Raw genomic sequence first — 19,707 nt, forward strand, 5'->3', positions numbered from 1 at the left:
ATGTTCTCTTCTATTCGAATGCGTCCTTATCTGTAATTCAAATTTCACTCAAATTAAATAATTCGCTCAAAATAATTGAACCGATCATATAAAAAACAAAAAAGAAACTGACCTGAGTGATAAAAGGACCCAAGAATTGAGACCATGTTGTCTGTAATGGTTTCATGTTGAGAGTACTGGTTTGTTGATGAACAGAGAAGAGGATACGAAAGAAAGATACGTATTTTGCTTCAGACAGAAACCAACCTACTGCTCTGCTAACTGGATCACCACCCTTTGTTGTCCATCAGATTCTCAATTATTCACTAATTAGTTTCAACTTTAATCTATGAAAGAGTTGCTATCTTTCTTTCAGGTTATAAAACTCCCAATTATGGTACAAAATGCCGTAAATTGTCACAAATTTTAATCATGTCTGCTGAGTTTTCAGAGATCGGCATCAAGTACGCCGTGCTAATATTTTATGTTGGAACTTCCTTTGCAGTATATGTTCCCTGTTATAAAGTTTTGTATTCTTCTAACACAGCTATCGCTACACTGGTAATATATGAAAACCTTTCTATTAAGCTAAGCTATGTAATCAAACAAGAAGAATACTGTCACATACACAAAAATGTACAGGTTGATAGACTCATTCTCCGCCTAAACAACAAATTGTATGAACCAGCAGCTAGCCTAAAGTAAAAAAGTGAACCGAGTTGCAGAGACGCAGCAAAGGTCAATAAAAAGTGGCTCTGAATGGATTAGATCAGTTGAACAACTTCACAACTCAAAATGAGACGAAGTAATGAAGAACGCTGCCGGGATCAGAAAGAGAACTTCAAAGAATACGAGGAGCCATCCAAGTGCCTCTAGCTTTCTTGAATGGCCTTTTCGCTTTCGAGCTTGGCCAACTGAGAAAGCAACATGGCATGCACTTTACTCTTCAGCTGAAAGGACAAAGTACATAAAACTAACTTCATAAATATCTTCCATATAATAAAATAACAAATAAGTAAATGAAAAAACACAACGCTTTCAGGCTACGCCCTTTCAATTTTGTTTTCCTTCCTTTTGTTTTTCGTTAAAATATTTGCTGAGCTCCATCTTATTTATGTAATAAACAGATGTCCGATATATATTCCACGCTACATTATATCATTAACAGACTGTTTCCAACTTATCTACAAATCTCGATTTCATCATTATGAACCTTCTAGTGTTTTGAATGTCAAGATTTGCAGTTTTATTTTATAATTTGAAGCTTCGTTTAAGTACCCCATTCAATTACGGCAACTAGTCCATAAGTTCTTTTGTGTCTCCTATTTTGTTCTCAAAAGGACATTGATATCTTGAGATCAGCACCAACTCTCCTGTCTGAAAATGACTAGTCCAGTCACATTCTTTACTTTATGGATATCTTAGAGAAAACTAAAACTGCATTATAAAAAAAAAAATGGCCCAAGCATAAGAAGTTAAATCACCTCGTCAAGTCCTACTTCACTCTTAACTGACACAGGGATGGCTCCATCAGGTCCAGCTTTCCTGTACCTTGCCATCTCGAGATCATCTTCTTCACCATCTTCTGTAATGAAGTGGACAGGTGCTGCTTGCAACAGATCACATTTAGAGACGACGTCAATCCAAAGGTGATTACTGAACCTCTCGTGCACTTCTTTATACGTGACGTACTGCACAAAGAGATAGTAACATGAAACAACCAAAGAGATCAACTGAGTAGGACGTGAAATGGAAAAATGATTGCCTATAATACCCATTTCTAGATCGGCCACAAAATTTGCAGGTTTCAGGATACAATCATAGGAATGTAATGTTAGATTTGCACACAAAATCTGGCAATGCCTACATAAATAAATTACGACATCACAACAAGAAAAATAAGACTGAAACTTTCTTGCCTCGTTAAAAATCCAAGCTTCTAAGATTATGATAATACTCTAATCAAATGAGTCTTGGACTCTTGGATGAAACCATAGTTACCAGATTCGTCCATACCCCTGTGTTTCCCGTGTCCATACCCTTTTAGGGTACTTTTGCGAATCCAAACACTAGGTTTAGCAAATTAGCGTCCCCAATTGTTATGGAAGAAGAGCTAGAATGAAGAAAAGAACTGGCAGCAGAGAATAGAAAGAGTTACCATGGAATACTAACCTTTATTTGTCACTGCAGTCTCATGTCTCTCTCCCTCTCTCTTGTAATAATCTACTTCCTGCTAGATGCTATATTTCATTCTTCATGCTTGTGTACAGTGTACTGTTCATGAATGTTTCAAGCATTAATTGTTGTGACCTTTTGTTCCAATATGTTTTCAATCTAAGTCACATTGACACGGGTATATGTATCTGTATGACTGTATCCGACACTAACACAAGTGTCCGACAAACTTTGAGGTATATATATATATATATATATATATAGTGTCTCGTAAAAACATACTATAGCGAATTATGATTCCAAATACCGTACCGATTAAACCTACCCCTCCGTACCACGTCCCACCCTAAGCAGTGTGTAGCCCATATCGAAACGACCCACGTTTCTGGCATTGGATGAAACCAGACTCCATAATCTGGGATATTCTTGCCAGCAAAGCCAAAAGAAATCAGCTGATGGATTTCTACTTTTATATAATAAGGAATTAAGGATTTATTAATAAATCATTAGTAAACTCTAGAAGGACAAAATCACCCCTCTGCATGCTTTCTCTTGCCAATGTGTCAATTGGCACTCGATCTTCTTACGCACATTTATCGCTAACAGTTCCTTTGATTACTTTAACATCCTACCATTTCCCTAGTGGTTAGAGTATAAAAAAGTAAAAGCAAACACATGATAGAGTAGATATATTGGTGCAAGCAGTATAAAGTGTTCTAAAATGGTTCCTAGAGCCAGCCCTGGGCGCAGTCCACCTAGGAAGCTGCCTAGGGCCCCTATATTTTTTACCAAACCAGGGCACCTATCAGGTATCAAGTAGTAATGGACTATCACTTGTTCAGGCCTAATCTGTCAAGTTGCAAATTATACACCAGATGAAAAGAAAATAGTAATAGACTTGTGGTCCAACCCCTTTTCAAGTAAACACACACTTAGCCAGATTCTTGTAGCCCAATCGCAAAATTCTTGTTTGTCTGACAACTAATAAACCAACAAAAGTAATAAGTAGCTTCTTCGTTGGGAATCGGCAGCAATAACAATATTAGCCAGTACAATTTCATGACGGCAATGCATTCAAAATTTCAAATTATATAGTTACCCAAAAAAACGTTAAAAACTAAATAAGCCCATCTATCATAATGAAACCAACACTTATGCCGTCACTACTTTGCAACAGCGTTGTTGTCAATTGTTGCGAAAAATAACATATAACTTTAGATAGGGGTGTGCACGGGTCGATTCAGGTCGGATTTGGGTTAAACCGACCCTATCGGTTTATATTTTTTTAGAACCGAACCGAACCAAACTGGCTGTGTTATACTAACCGAACTAATTTCCAGCCGAACTGATACCCAAACCGAACCGACTGGATTACAATTTAACCAATGTTAACCGACCCAAACCGACCGGTTTTCATATATTTTTAAATTAAATCAATTAAATATATATTATATATAGCGGATCGGGTTTGGAACTAAACCGATGACCGAACCAACCCTATCGGTTTTCAAATATACATAACCGAACCAAACCGACTCATAAACATAACCGACCGGTTCGGTTCGGTAGGTTTTGTCAGTTCGGCCGGTTTTATGCACACCCCTAACTTTAGGTACAGAAAGAAAAAGAAAAAAAAAACATTTTGCTAGTGTGAAAATCCTATTTACTTTTCTATATAGGACCTCACTGTAGGAGTTTGTCTAGCCCACGCCCGAAAACTCAGGGTTGGCCCTGATGGTGCCACCTTGCGTCCTCTCACTAGCAATAAATGAACAAAGCAAAGACTACTAATAACTTACCATCATACATTTGAAACAAGGAAAGTACACCAAAAGGCACCAAACTCAATTACATAGTTCCCATTCTTGAAAGCTAGGCCAACCATTAAGCTAAAAAAATCTTAAAATGTGACTTATCTGCACCTTAATCCCGTCACCTAAGGCTAAACAATTCAAAAGAAAAATGGATTGAGACAATTTTGTACCTGATCAGAAGGTGAGGTACCACATTCTCCTGATAAGTCGTGAACGTATAATACTGCAGTCGGGAGATGAGAGAGGACAGCTAGCGTTAACTTTTCCAAATTATTTCTGGCATCTTCAAGTCAAATATATCACAAAAAATGGAAAATTAAGTTAATTCCATCGCACAATTAAAATAACTGAATACAAAATGAATAATAAAAGTAAAACAACAACAAATTGAATGAACCAACATCAATTAATGACATTTGATCATATTGTTGTTGTTTACACCACAGAAGCACCTTCGGTTAGTAACGTCCTTCCTCTTATTACTATTGACCATTCTGCATTAGCCCAAAAAGTGTTACAATCAACATTTCCTTGCAATTACAGTATCTCACCTGTTGATAAATGGAAATCTTTTGGAGATGCAGAAGAATGAGGGATTCTTGTGAGTTTCACTTTTCTTTGGCTGTCCACTGTCATAAATGGAAACTGACCTATTCTAACATTGGGTAAATTGTGCAAGCCAGACTCCAACTGATTAAGTCATTATCGAAATAAACTTAAATGTCTGACTGCAGATAGCTGGGTTTGGTGTGGATACATATCTGGGCTTTGAGTATGCAAGAGAAAAAAAAGAAAAACGTCGGGCGGAGGCAGGATGTTAGTAGTCAATATTGGGATAAAAAGTCAAAGCTGAAGGCCTCATGCTATTTAGAATGGACATTTGTGAATTCATTTTGAATATGTTGAAGGCGGCGAACCATCTAGCTAAAGCTTGAGGCAGCAAGAACCTTAGATATTTCAATGTAGGTTTCCCCCGAACACCTTTTTTTTGGTACTGTTATCCCTGATATACTTCACCTCAGACCTCAGTATACAAAAACGTCATTTCTACCAGTAAAAATGGGATCCTCTGCTCATTAATTTTCATCTAGAGGGTGCTTCTAAAATAAAAACAAGTATCTCTCAGTCGATTGTGTACCCAACTTCTTTCATTGTCAAGAAGAGAAACAAGAAAAAGGAGGGATTGATGTTCATTTTCATATGATCACCTGATCTATGCATTTTGGGTGAAACACGTCAAATTGTAGGTTCCATTGATGATGTGTGCACATATCAAAGCCATAACACTCATTAAAGCACCCAAGAGTATGCCAATTTAGACTTGTTTGTGATTACATCTTGGACAAAAGCTTTGCTGAACATTCTCAAGAAATAATAAAGCAGTACAGCGAGAAAAGACAAGCTAACCAGGGAAAACATTGCATGCTTTGAAGTGCCTTACCATCAAACCTCTTCAAGAGTCCAGGGGTGTCTGTCACCTACAGCCAATGTCATCACTTCTTAGATATAGATGTGTAGATAGAACAACACAGAAAACCAGTAGGAATGACTAACCTGGAATCGTTGGTAATTCACACTGATGTGACCCATCAGGATTCCCCTTGTTGTGAAAGGGTAGTTGCACACCTGTGCAGAAGAAACAAACTGTGAATACTGAAAACAAACGCTCCAACTGAAGGAAATTTTGTAGACGCAATTTACATAGACTACATATTTACATGATGTATAAAAACATATGATTAAGCAAAAACGTTTCTGACAAAAATGGGTTTTGCAGTGTACTGATACTTGTCAGTCCGATAGAAATCCAGAGGGTCGTTTGTCTTTATTGCTCAATTTTCGAGGTGCTGAAGTCGTGGTGTAAAGGTCCAAAAAACAAATTATCTTTGGAGATCACTTTCATACTGCTAATTTTTATTTTTATTTTTATTTTTCTCTCTTTTGGACCACATATGGAATCAGAGCTCGGAATGTTATGAGCAAAGAAATTGTGATGGCAAATGTGGGCCTGGCTGTCAAAGCACTGCTGGGTTATTGAACCGGAATTGAGCTAAGGGCACCTCCTTTCAAGAGAGATTTTGATTTCTCTTATCCCATTAAGTATTTTATAAATTAGTATCAGACATATAGAGGGCTAAAGTTATCGGCTAGAGACGGAATTTGTGGACAGGCACCAAAATGGACAGCAGCATTTCATTGGTCCACATAAGCCTGAGCCACGTCAGACATTAGTATTTTCCAAAATCGAAATGAAGTGGCAGAGGGCCAAATTGTTGCTCTCAAAAAAATAAAAAATAAAAAACAAAATAAAAGGCAGTAAACCACCCTGCCAAATGCCCAAATGTTTCCGGTCCTTATTGTTATCTACTTTTATACTTTTAATGGAAAGCCTTTACAACTTCTTCTCATTATGTTATTTTCTTTAAAAAAATGGCTCATTCTCCAACCTTTACAATTGAACATAGCCATGAAAGGTAAATATCAAATTTGGTAAGTTTTGAACAGACCTCGGGCTTCCCTGTTGAGAGTATACGGACTAGTGATGATTTTCCCACATTCGGAGCTCCAACAAGACAGAGTGTTGGAGTGTCCAGATCAACAACAGGCACTGCTCGCAACGTCTGCATGCCCACTAGGATCATTAAAGTTTAAGTATTTAAAATTTCTAAAACAATAAAGACCAAAAAATCACTCTCAGAGCAGAGCATCCAAAACACTTTCAAAAATAAATGGGAGTAAAATGATGGGTAATATCAACAAATCAACATAAACACACAGCATTTTTAAGTAGATGTCCACGGATAAAGTGTGTTCATATGTCCCCATATATGTAATTACTGGATACTTGGCACTACAACACTAACAGACTTCATGGGAACTCCAGCCTGCTATTTTGTTATTTCTTCTAAAACTTGTTCCTTCTTCTTCCAAACAGTTTCTGCAATCCTCCTACCAACAACTTTGCATTAACTTTAGAATTTTGTTGAGAATAGGTTCACAAGATTTTATCAAGGAGAAGCCAAAAAAAGACAAAAACAAAAACAAAAAAAGGAGAAACTAGGGGTGTGCAAAAACCCAAGCGAACCGATAAAACCAACTGACCCGAACCGAACCGGCCAGTTTCAGTCGGTTTTAAGTAGTAGCGGTTCGGTTCGGATATTAAAAGTTAAAACCCGAACTAGTCGGTTCGGTCGTCAGTTTTTAAATGTGTGAACCAATAAAAACCGAACCAAATTGATTCCAGTTTAGTTATAAAAGGGATTTTATTTTTAACCGTTAGATCTTGATTGGAACGTCAGATTTACAACAAACTCAAACTAACCCTAAACTAAAACTTCCACTTCTCATTTCTCACATTCATAGTCGCCACACCTCCTTTCTCTTTCTCAAATAACCATTTCATTTTCTCTCTATGACTCCAACAATTTTATCAATCTCTCTCAAGTCTCAACCAATCGGCCATCTCCAAATAGTTTATTATTATTTTTCTTCTTCTTATTTTATCTCTTTCTCTCTAAAAGTATTGATTTTTTTTTTTTCACTTTCATTTTTTTGTGTTTTGGGTAGTTTGTAACAAAAAATCGAAAAGATCTACTACTGTTTTTCAAAGATCTATTCAAAGATTTAATTTTACTTGGATTTTAGGTTTTATGGAATTTGAAATTGGGCGTTTTTTTCATAACCGATAAAACCGACACATCCGATCCGAAATATTGGTTCGGTTTCGGATCGGTTTGGTCTTTCTACTGGTTCGGTTCAGTTGGTTATAATTGAAAACCGAGGTGGTCGGTTCGATACCAAAACCGATCCGAACCGACCCGTGCACACCCCTAGGAGAAACTATACATTTTGACAAGGTGATAAGAGTGACAGAAACTACACAAACTGGAAAATACTACTCTTACAATTTAGCTTCCACTCAATAAAAATGTCTACGATTATAGCTTTGTATATCTCTAATCCCTAAGCATCAACAAATATAGCTTCCATGTTTTTGACTTCATTACTTGTATCGGTCCTTCTCATGAGGAAGTCTGATCACGTTAAAGTCACCCGCTGCACACCAAGAACCACCCCTACTGAAGGTATTAATGTCATCATGTTCTCCCCCCCCCCCCCCCCAAAGAAGCAAACTCCATATTCACTTAAGGCTTTCCCTTCGAATAACAGAATGATCAAGTGAAGTTTGAACAGACGCAAAGATAGATCTAAGAAGATTTAAGGCTTCCTGTTCCCTCCCTTGGTAATAAAAACCCACAGCCTAATAAACTCCTTGGTATGTCTAGACAACCATAAGGATGGTATCGCTTTTAGAAAATCTGAATGAACCTCGTTATGAGCCACCAAAGCTAAAGGAGACGCCTCTCCCGGACGAACTAACAAACCCTCCTCGACTCCTAACGTCTCCTCTCCCTCCCTCATCTCCAAAGACAAAAACCCAGTATCATTTAGCTCCGCATTATCAGCCGTATCTGACTGAAAGAAACATGGCTCAAACTTGTTACCGTAATGCGAATCTGACTAGTATGTGACTTAGCTACAGCCTCGTAGAAATTGCTTCTGTATTGTGAATCTGAGTAGTAATGGTTCAATTAGAGCGACAGAATGAAAATCACATCCCACAACAATCGCACCAGATCTTATGCGATTTATTTACCCACGAATCACAAATCACGATTTGAGCCATAGCTTCGATGATTTATAAAACAGGTGCAAAAATATTTTGAATTGTGGTTCAAAGCTTTCGAGTTTTTTGGTTTGGAGGAAGGAACTCTGAACTTGGAAAATGTGTCAATTGAATAATAGCAAATGCACTTATCATAACTCATGCAAATAGTTTAACCTGGTGAAGACTTCAGGCACAAAAATTTGCCGACTAATAAAGAACACAATTTTCTGAAAAGTCCCAGCCCCATGTCTGAACCAACAAAAGTGCTTCATTAAAGAACTCCAGGAACTTGGCTAGCCTTATTCAAAAAATAAAATCGCCATATATATATAATACTTTTTAAAAAATCGTAACATTCACAATTCATTTCAAATCTTAACATTTCCGATTTGCATTACAATTTATGAGTCTACAACACCGTGTACGAGGATCTTCATGCTATTTTCTCTCATATGAGACTCAGATGGCTCGCTCTCTTCCCCTGTGTTTCCACATACTGCACTTTTGCAACTTGTTTTTTTACCATCCTCATGGAAATACTCAGAATCGTGGAACTATTAGAGAACAGTAACCTGAGGTGTTCAGTTTAATGGTCTAGTAGCTCCTTTCTAATTGAGACTCGTATATTTCATTTTGTAACTTCATGTAAAGTTTTGTTTTGAGTGGAATGGAAGGGATTTTATGGATAAAAAAGTACCCACAACTGTAGTCGCGGGAACCGTAAGGAAAAGAAACAATAAAAGAGGAACAAAACTCCATCACTCTCCCCATACCTCTCTTGTCAGCTATGTGGTATTTCAGAACACATGTGATGCATGAGCATGAAATATTAATTAATTAGTAGTTTCTATTTTATTTGGTTTCCTAATTCAATTAGGAATAGGATTTAAGATAGTTTCCTATTTGGTTTCCAATTAGGTTTAGTAGTTGTTTTCTTATATAAAGGCATCTAGGCCTTCATTGTTAGGGAGTTATTATTGATTATTAATTCTTTGTGAATTGTTCTTCATGTTTGAAGGTTTAAACCCTAGATTTAGGTATTTGTTTTATTAAATCTTATTGATGTTCATCTATTGTTGAAGCTTTCGCCAACAAGATACATCAAAATTGGTATCAGAGCCATTAATGTGATGGATTATCAAAGAAGAGGTAGAAGAGAGTCACCACCGCCGCGAAGTCCCAATGGATCGAAGTACCGTACCGATCCTCATAGTTGGAGAAATTGTGATTTCGGCAGCCGCCACACAAGATTTCATCCTTCAAGAAGGTATGAACCTCTCTCTAGATTTCGTTCCCCAACTCCCAACTGCCGCCGCCAAAATTTTGAGCCGCAGAGATCGTATTTTCGTAATGAATCCTACGATTACGATGAAGAGGAGTCTTTTATTGATTCCGATGAAGATGAATATTCTGATGAGGGATATTCTCACCAAAGTAAGTATGTTGATCCTGAGACATACTACCCATCCCAACAACATCTCATTAACGAGTTGTTATCCTGTTTTGATCCCCAACCGCCGGTGACAAATCAAATCCCCCACAAGAAGCATCGTGATGCACATAGAAGCCATGGCAGTGTTACACGTTACCATGACCAACACCACCCTATTCTTGGAGATTATCGAAGACAAAGTCGAGATATCCACAGCCACCTTCGTGAGCATCAACAAAGACGTCTTGCAAACCAGATTCATGAAGAATCTGTTCATCCAGTTTGGGTAACCAATGCCCCAGTACCCCAACGTGTTACTGTTCATATCAAGGAACGTCAACATGGTATTGCAATAGAGCATATTAAACCAGAAAAACAGCGCAAAGAAGAGCCGCAAAAGAAGACAATTTCAATTGGTGACAATGTCCCAGCTACTGCTTCATCGATTGGTCTCTCTTGTACTTCTTCTCTTCCAAAATCTGGTTTTTACAGCACACCAGCTACCAGTCTTATTGTTTTAAAATTGGAGAACACCCATGCTAAAAAAGTGACAATTTGAGACTATGTTACTGCTGTAGGGGAGGTGGAAACCTTGGCCATTGATCCATCAGCACCAATTCAAGTCAAAACCACTTTAGAAAAAAGAGATGCAGGGTACGAAAAAGAGAGATACATGTGCTGTGCGAATTGGTGATGAACAAACAGAACACCAAAATCAGAAGCAGGAAACACAAACTTTTGAGAAGACAAAAGGAGATGACACCAAGCCTACCCCTCCTCTTCGTATACCTTCTATAACTCCTTTAGTAACAACAACTGAGAAAGAGAAGGCACATATTTTAGCAGTTTGGGTTTTTGGTGGTGCGACAAAGAACCTTGCTTTGTTGCTTGTTAGTGCTGAGCAATCAAGGTTGTTTACTACTTGTGTGTTTTAATTTCAGTTGCAACATGGCTGCTTCGATTCTTGGGTGCGTGAAAATCTAACCCAACTTCTGCAAGTTCATGGTGAAGGAATAGGAATATTAATTAATTAGTAGTTTCTATTTTATTTGGTTTCCTAATTCAATTAGGAATAGGATTTAAGATAGTTTCCTATTTGGTTTCCAATTAGGTTTAGTAGTTGTTTTCTTATATAGAGGCATCTAGGCCTTCATTGTTAGGGGGTTATTATTAATTATTAATTCTTTGTGAATTGGTCTTCATGTTTGAAGGTTTAAACCTTAGATTTAGGTGTTTGTTTTATTAAATCTTATTGATGTTCATCCATTGTTGAAGCTTCCGCCAACAAGATACATCAACATGGCTCTCAACTTTCCTCAACTACAGTGTTGTGGCACTCCTAATCAACTCCATACAGCTTTTGCAGGTATATACCTGGGACAACTGGTGGCACCCTATTCTATTGTCGAATTGGTTCTTGGATACTAGTGACACACCCCATGCATGGCAATGCTAATGCTATGCAGTATCGACGACCATTTCGAATAATAATTATGTTCTACTCAGTAATGAAAAATCTCTTCATATATCCGAACAGGTAGCATTCCCCTTATTTCGGGTTCTTGTCATTTTCAATCAAACAATTTTATCATGTTCCTGCTAAGATTAAAACTTGTTGTCCCTTGCAAAAAATCATTTAAATATGTTTTGGTGAGTAGGAGAGTATGACCAGTATTCCAGTAGAGTTTGGAATTCCATTTTGGCGTAACTTGTAATATTTTGTTTCGTTAGTCGCTATGCTTGCTTGTATTCTAGATGTTCTCATTAATGAAAGTCAATTTATTGATCGAACAGAACAAAGAAAAAAAATAAAAGAATTGGATGTCATACCCCAATGGCCCAATAGATGACTACCAATTGCGGGGAGGTGAGTAATCAATTTAGTTCACAACTGACGCTCACAAATTGAACTAACAAAAAAATCTAGTGTTACGTTACAAGGAAACTAACATATCTTATACAAAGCACATGACAATACAACAGTCTATCGGATCATTTTATGGCAGGAAAGTTAGTGACTACCTTGGCGATGTTTAAAAGATCATCTACAGCTTTTCCTTCACGGTTAAAAATTTCTTCAAGCTTCTTTATACCCTGAAGATGCAACATAAATCTTAAATAATTACGTACTTTACACAAGAAAGAGAAAAAAGCTGAAGCAAGAGGTACTGACCTCATCCAATCGCTCCTCTGCGTCATGCTTTGTTAAGCACTGCCAGATGAACATAGTGAATTTGAGTTTTTTTGTATTATAAGATAGCAGAAAAAGTTATTCTTCTTAGGAATACACATCACAACCTACAACATCATTAGGGATCATTATGTTGATGGTACTTTAGGTCTATCAAAGCAAACTCCAAACCACAACATAATTCTAATTTATAAGTTTTATATACCTAAGAAGGTCTTATCTTTTTACACCACATGTATCAAAATGGTCAAATCACTTGTGTTTTCCAAGAAAAAAAGCTGCAAAGATGACAAGTTTGTGGTTTGGAGGTTTGGAAAATCAGGCCTCCATAAGATACTAAACTAACATATACAAAGGACCAGCTAGTCCCATTACGGTTTTCCTTTTTCCTCTCATATCCAAATAAACTGCCCTGAACACCAAAAAACATACAATATCCACATTATCTTATTTCCTTGGGGTTTGAGACAGGAAATTTCAAGCATTATTATCTATTAGTATAAATAAAGAAAATCCTTCATCAACAAAAATTAAAATGGGCCTACATGTTGCCTGATATTTGAACTCCAATAAATAGTAGGAATACCCTTCTACATGTCCATACAGTTCAAGTCAGCATGCTACTATTTTTTATCCGTAAAAGTTAAATTTCATTCCCAATAATAATAAGAGTGTTACAAACAAGATAGCTAGCCCTTAGTGAGAAAGTAAGAGTAGCTAACTACACCCCCACAGAATTATTAAACTTTCAAGCAATGAAATGAGAAAGTTACAACCTTAGCGCATAAAGAGGCCTGCTCTTTTCCAACAGACACCACCTTCTTCTTAAGAACTTTTACTCTTTCTAATACCTGTCAAAACCATATGCAAGGAAAATTTGTCATAGCAGAAGAACGCCAAGTACAAATTCGACAGCTTCTAATTGTAGTACAACAAGATTTTAGCATTTAGACACTCCAACATGCATCTGATTAAGAATAAGCAAAACTTGTTGCAAAGAAAAAGGTGAGAAAACAAAGAACTGTCTAATAAGAAGGAATCCGTCATAGACATTTTGTCCATTTTCCTAAAATTGGAAGTACGCCTGTTGCTATTTCAATCCAAATATTTTAATGCATTAAGGATTTCTATTTCCTTTGAAAAGGCATCACAAGAATCTGCTGGCTAAGAATCCAGACTCCTCATGCATATGTTCTACTTGTTAAACAATGTAATTTAGTAAATATACCTCTTCATAATTTCCATCACCAAGTGTTAATTCAATAAGGGATCGTTCGTAAGGGTGCAGATGCTTCTTGTTGGGAAAATTGTCCATGTACTCTCTCAAGGGAATAGCCAATTCCTGCAAAGTAAGATCCCAATGTTAGGTGGTAATATTAGAAAAATAGGTAAGAATGTAGAAAGAACTTACTTTCATGAGTGCATCGAGTTGCTTAGCACCTCTATTTCTCTCCCGCTTTGCAATATTGGAAATGCCTAGGTGACAGGCAAACTAAATATGAATAACATCCATACGGAACTAATAAAGTTAATGAGGTGATTATTACCCTTTGAAGCAGGGACCTTTTTAGCCTTCCTGAGTGCTGAATAAAGAATATCAAGTGGAGGCTTCACCATAGGTAACCTTTGAAATGCACCAACAGTTTCCATTGTTTCCTTGATGATAAGAATATTGAATTGAATTACTTTTGAAAGACAAAAAAAGATGAAGTAGAAGAGATTAATACCTGGTTAGCAGTTTCTGTTTTATTAGCTCGGGTGAGAGGAACGTAGCTTCCTTTCACAATTTCATAGGTGCTTGTCTGTACTTTCCTAGAGAACATTACGGGCCCTTCTGTTCCAGGTACCCAAAACAAACCTTCAAATTTAAAACACGAAAAACTAAAAATTAAACAAGAGAGAGTAAGTAGTAGTAGTAGTACGCATGGAGGTTCTTATTAGAAAGAGCTTGTTCGAAGGAATATGCCATAGATTATGCATTTCTCTCTCACTCTCGCTCAGAGCTCCTTTTTATCTTTATTTTGGGTTTTATTGTACCCAAACTTTGCTTAGCAAAAATAGATATATCAAATAAAAAATAAATAAATATTAAATATAACATGAATTATCACTAATTTGCTTAGCCAAACTTTAAAATTAATTCAATGTGATTGTAAACATGAAACCATTATAGTAATTTAAAAGAAAATTCTTAAGCAATAAGTAAAGAACAAAATAAAACTCGTATCTCTCAATACAATCTAGCATAACTTCAATAAACTAAAATAATGAACCAATCGAATTGAGCCAAATAAATTCTTCATAAAATAGAACGCATAATTCAAAATTTAAAATCCCGTAAAGCTTCATTTAATTCATCTTTGTGTGTTCTCTCAATCCATACAACTTAACAAAAACTAGTAAAAATTAAGTTTAGAGTGTACTCCAATATCAAACTTATTAAATTTGTATAATTTCTTGTACCATATAACAATTGGATCGAGTGTAAATGTGTTATGTATAGCAAAAATTATAAAAAAAAATAAAAAAACTGTAAAAGTTAATAAGGCGCGCGTATTGTGCGCCTCACGCCTCAACAAAAGGCGTAAAAAGGCACAAAAAACTCACACCTTATGTTACCTGATGTGCCTTGGTTAAGGCGAGGCACTAAAGTGCACCTCTCCGCGCCTCGCGCCTTAGGCGCATGCCTCTTTGCACCTTGACTACACTGGGATTTACAATATCTACTCACCCATACTATGCATAGTAAGTTTTTTTGTCATTTAATTTAACAAAAAAATAGATAGTCTCAAATTAGTAATGTTTTACTATATGTAGAGGTTTGGTATTAGGGGTCTACGACCTGAGGTTGGGATTGATTGGGAATGGATGCACTCTTTCTTGGGATCAGAGTTGCCTACGTATCAAGTTTATCGGGGTAAACTTGAATAAAGCTTTACGTAGTTCATCTCTCTCTACTTATGGATGTTTGAGCTGACCTTCCTTATTTGCTCCAGGCCGTTATCTAGTGTAGATCTATATTTTGTGCTATATTGATGATTTGACATTACTCCTGATGTTACAAAGTAAATGTCTCTTTGATTGGTGCGTTGACTGAGCTCTAGGATTGCACTAGATCATTTGTTTCCATATATGACTGTAACTGTTATTTGGGACGACATGGGTTTAGTGACCTTGCTCCCTTTTTGTGTGTGAGATGGTATATGGATGATGTAGATAGATGATAGTCGTTGAACAAAATAGAAGCGTATTAAAACCTAATTAGCCCTCAATAAGTAAATGATGAGTAGGGTATCGTTCTACTTTTAAGTATATGTTATATGAAGGACATGATCGGAAAGGAGGTTTGAGGGATTAAAAACTATGATTGTAGATATTTTAGATTCTAATACTAAACTAAACTAAACTAACTAAACTATTGAGAATTTATAGGAGAGGGAATTCAAGATATTAGAATCCACCAATACCTTTGATATTTGATCTTCTGCTTCATGGTTGTTCTCACAAGTAGACTACAATTAGGCAATCGAGCGAGTGTCGATGCCCTCTTAGACAAAACATCGTTAACAATTAACTCTACTTAAGGTTGTTCCTATGTTCATGTTACTAGTATCTTCTTTCCTTTTATATGAGTTTGGACAACTATTCAATGAATCACCATCTAAGGCAAACACAAAAAATATTTCTCTTACTTTAAAACACTACACAACTAGAAGAAAAGTAGAGAATGATAGTATAATATTCAATTACAATAAATAAAACCCTAGACTAGCATGATATTCAATTGTAATAAATAAAAATCTTAATCTATACTTCTATTTCTTGGTATGGGCAATGGAACTAATAACTAAAAACATAAAGAACTAACCTGATTGGAGAATACCATGAACCATAAGAATCAGCGAACCCTAAGCACTGGCTTCATCTTCTCCCTTGAAGGAGAAGATTAGCCTTCCATAAAGAAGGAAGAACACGAAGAACGAGAAGAAGAAGAAGAAGAGTTGAAGAACATAAAACTAGAAAGACTAATTTATTAAGACTCGACTAGTTAAAAACGAATATTTTATTATTAATCTCTCTCTGCCTCAAGTTCTGGAGACAAGAATATAAGTGAATTGGCAAGTTTCATGAGGCACTTAAGTCTCCTATTTATAGGGGTTACAATGAGTTCTAGAAGCATTCCAAACTGCCATTTGTTTCTTAAGACAAATCAATTTCTTTCAAAGTCCAACTTCGTCTCCAAAACTGAGAAGGAAGTGGCTACAGTGTCGGTTCATACGTCTGGATGCATGATCCTTGCGTCTCAGATGCAAGTCTATTTTCCCTCTTTTGCTCTATCATTCTATCATCTTTTGCGGGTTTTGGTCCAAGCAACGAATCCTTTTGTCTTGGGCTTCCAAATAGGCTTTAAAATAGGTCCAAGTCGCATCTTTAATAGCTTCAATTCCTAGGCCTTCTCCAAGATTGTCCACGGGCTTCCCATGTGATCCTTAATGCTACAAACACTATTAGTCTACTAAGATGGCTAAACAAGAGGCATAATTAAGGGTTAAATTGCACTTTTTGAGCACTTATCACAACCCCCAACTAGCCTTTTGCTAGTCTCTTAGCAAATAAGATAAAAAAAATAGGTAAGTTATCAAAATCACATCCTAATAACAAAAATAAAATCCTAACTCACTTTCGCAGGCATCGCGATTGCATTTACCATATGCAACAAGGTTTTAAATCTTTAAGTTCCCCAAAAAGGACGAGTTATAGTCTCGTGAGGGTTTCCAGGTGATATACCCACAAAATCAATCAATAGCATGTTCAAGAATGATAGTATTTTTCAGAGAGAGAAATTCCTTACCCACTTAGTGCTTACTCCAATAGACGGTCTCCATTGCTAACTACATTGTTGCAAAGACTCATAGATTATGATGAGATATAGTAAAAATTGACAAAATTCTCAATCAAGGCTTTTGTGTGTACTTAGTAAATCTCCTATACTCTCCTATCCAAGAAACGGAATCCTTATTTTACCTTTAAACAGATAATCTCGACTTTCAATCCTCACCGGTCATACTCTCAGAAAAGAATCTCTCAGAAGATAGCATATTATTTTACCTCATGTATGTGGGGGAAAAAATAATGAATACGAACATCCCAAATACTACCTTGAAAAACAGTCTTCTAGATGACAGTAGTCTCATGGAAAAAATGTCAATCACATATGAAGTGTCGGGTCCTTCACTTTAACATCCTCTCACCTATTTTAGACTTCGTACCATACTGTAGTGATAAGTAAGTTATGGGTTGTAACTTGGCTTGGGTATTGGTTTATGAAGGAAAGGTAAAAAGGATTCAAAGGTTGTTTCTGAAAATACTAAGGGTTTTGCTTATTTCTTTGGTTTGGAAGATTTCTTCAACTTCTGTATTGCAGAGAAGATTCTTCCTTTGTATTGGCTTTTCCATCCATTCTGTTCAACTTTTTTTTTTAGCTCAGTGGTATATCCTTGTAATCTTTCTTTTGTGTTATTTCTTCCTCCTTGTGCCTCTCGTATACTCAGAAACATATGGGTATGGCTGATAAAGGTTTTTGGCTATACTCCTTGTCTGGAGTTGGGTAAAGGATAAAGGGTTTTGGAAGAAATGGCTTGATGTAAGGCTCAAAAGGGTTTAACATGATGATCCTACTAGGTGGGATAAAGGGTGAATGGGTTCACTACTTGACTTATCAGTATGATACTCTGTTTCGAATAGACTACAAGACCTAATGGCTATCTCCCCAGTTGATGTCACTTCGTGATTTAACCAAATCAATGAATAATGAGACTATATTACAACGACATAGAGAACTGAAAGATGTTGAGTCATTAAGACTCGGATTTTTCGTAAGAACTCTCCAAAGAATGGGTATAAAGCTCAAATTTCACGGGCTAAGTCTAAGAAATCTACTTCCAGTTTACTAGGGGTTAAATCTCCCCTCTAGCAAAAGTACACAAAACTGACCAAGTACTATGCCTTGATAAAGAATTTTATCAACAGGAATTATGCCCGAGCATATTAAATCGTCTAAGCGGTAATAAAATCAATAATATCAACTATCTATCAAACTCAACACTAAGCAGTATAGAATCTATATCCCAGACTCATCATTAAAATTCATTATTCTCTTGCGACTGATATAAAAGAAAACAAAAAGATTTTTGTTTTGAAAACCAATTTTCAAAATTCATTTATCAAGTACACCCTCTCCCAACTTAACATTTGCATTATCCTCAATGTATAGAAATTAAGTAAATGAAATGAATGAGAAAAAGGGAAGATGTTACCATTGATGTCTAATTACATGATTCTTTCTCTGTCAAATAAAGGTTAAGCTCACAAAAATAGAGAAAATCATGTATAATTAGTCCAAATCAAAATTAATCCAAAAAATAAGGACATTTCCTTTTACCAAGATTTTGTTTTTTTTGTTTTTTTTTTTTTTTGTTAGGTCTTTTTAAGTCAAATCCCTAAGACTATATATTATATCATGCATTATCAATTTGGAGTGAGGAGATCAGATTTTCTTACCCAAATCTGACGAATGTTTGGAGGACGAGGAGGTCTCACCTTGTGGGTCGTCAAAAATACTCCTTGATATGCTGGAAAGATTGCTGGTGAAGTTGCTTTTCTACCTTGAACTATTTTAGGCCGGTCTGATGATTATGCGATAGGCATTGTGGTTCCTCTGTGTAGAAGATTGACGAAAATCTTTCTTTTTAACAGGACAATAATATCTGATGTGCCTTTTACCACCACAATAATGATAATGGATGTCTGGCTGACTGCACTCAAGGTTGGTGATAGACTGGTTCACATACTTCTCTTGTTCAGACAATGATGGTGTAGAAGAAGCTTCAACAATGCAATGCTTCTTATCAATATGGTTCACTTTCTGCTTCAGAAGACTCATTTCAGTTTCTAGATTTTGTTGTTTTTCCAAAACTTCTTTAAGCTGATTCTCTAGCAATTGATTTTTCTGGGAAGAAGTCTGTTGTTCATCCTGAAATGTAGAGTTCATCTTCTCAAGATATATGATACTCTCTTTGTCAATTTTCCATTCTGCTCACTTAAATCCTGAATTTTTTGCAGAGATTCCAAGAACATGGCTAGCAACGCCTCTATGGTGGGGGTTCTCAGGTTCATCACAGTTTTCTGTAAATTGAGCATTCTCAATTGTATCTTCAAATGGGAAGAATTCTTGTATCATGCTATCAAGGAAGTACACCTCTCCACCTTCGGTGTCATCACAATCCTTATGCAACAGGTGAAAGATACTTATGTCCATGGACATCTTACCAAAGTTGATCTTCATTTCACCATTGTGACAATTTATCAAAGCTTTTGCGGTAGCGAGGAAAGGTCAGCCTAGAATAATTGGTATTTTATCAAAGGCCTCCTGGGTGTCTATCACAAT

At 36.4% G+C, this 19,707-nt stretch overlaps 1 protein-coding gene across 7 annotated transcripts; it reads right to left on the reverse strand.

The window, feature by feature from the left end:
• Positions 1-541: 541 nt before the first annotated feature.
• On the reverse strand, positions 542-14,333 carry PDE318 (P-loop containing nucleoside triphosphate hydrolases superfamily protein). 7 transcript variants are annotated; one of them, XR_015220944.1, is made up of 16 exons: positions 14,183-14,333; positions 13,988-14,094; positions 13,808-13,916; positions 13,672-13,736; positions 13,489-13,602; positions 13,037-13,111; positions 12,243-12,281; positions 12,092-12,163; positions 6,476-6,589; positions 5,523-5,594; positions 5,410-5,446; positions 4,421-4,462; positions 4,139-4,251; positions 2,152-2,253; positions 1,464-1,670; positions 542-929 (listed from the first exon to the last, which is right to left on the reverse strand). XR_015220944.1 is itself a non-coding variant. In XM_086604829.1 (15 exons), the coding sequence occupies exons 1-15, from the start codon at positions 14,238-14,240 to the stop codon at positions 852-854; spliced, it is 1,302 nt and encodes a 433-aa protein (XP_086460955.1). In that variant the 5' UTR covers positions 14,241-14,332; the 3' UTR covers positions 542-851. The 7 variants fall into 7 exon arrangements, 5 of the variants coding, with proteins under 5 accessions (XP_086460955.1, XP_086460973.1, XP_086460964.1 ...); XR_015220945.1 differs by lacking the exon at positions 4,421-4,462; XM_086604829.1 differs by lacking the exon at positions 2,152-2,253 and having other exon boundaries at positions 14,183-14,332.
• Positions 14,334-19,707: the final 5,374 nt, after the last annotated feature.

Source organism: Coptis chinensis, chromosome 1, assembly GCF_015680905.1.
Source record: "Coptis chinensis isolate HL-2020 chromosome 1, ASM1568090v1, whole genome shotgun sequence".
Lineage (NCBI taxonomy): Eukaryota > Viridiplantae > Streptophyta > Magnoliopsida > Ranunculales > Ranunculaceae > Coptis > Coptis chinensis.

Bases quoted from the DNA above. Each gene is read 5' to 3' on its own strand.
- PDE318 (XM_086604829.1), bottom strand. From the start codon at position 14,240: ATGCATAATCTATGGCATATTCCTTCGAACAAGCTCTTTCTAATAAGA. The intron at 5,595-6,475 runs GTCTGTTCAAAA...TCTTCTGCACAG, and splicing joins TCTCAACAGGGAAGCCCGAG to GTGTGCAACTACCCTTTCAC. The intron at 4,252-4,420 runs GTGCTTCTGTGG...TTTGACTTGAAG, and splicing joins AAGGACGTTACTAACCGAAG to ATGCCAGAAATAATTTGGAA.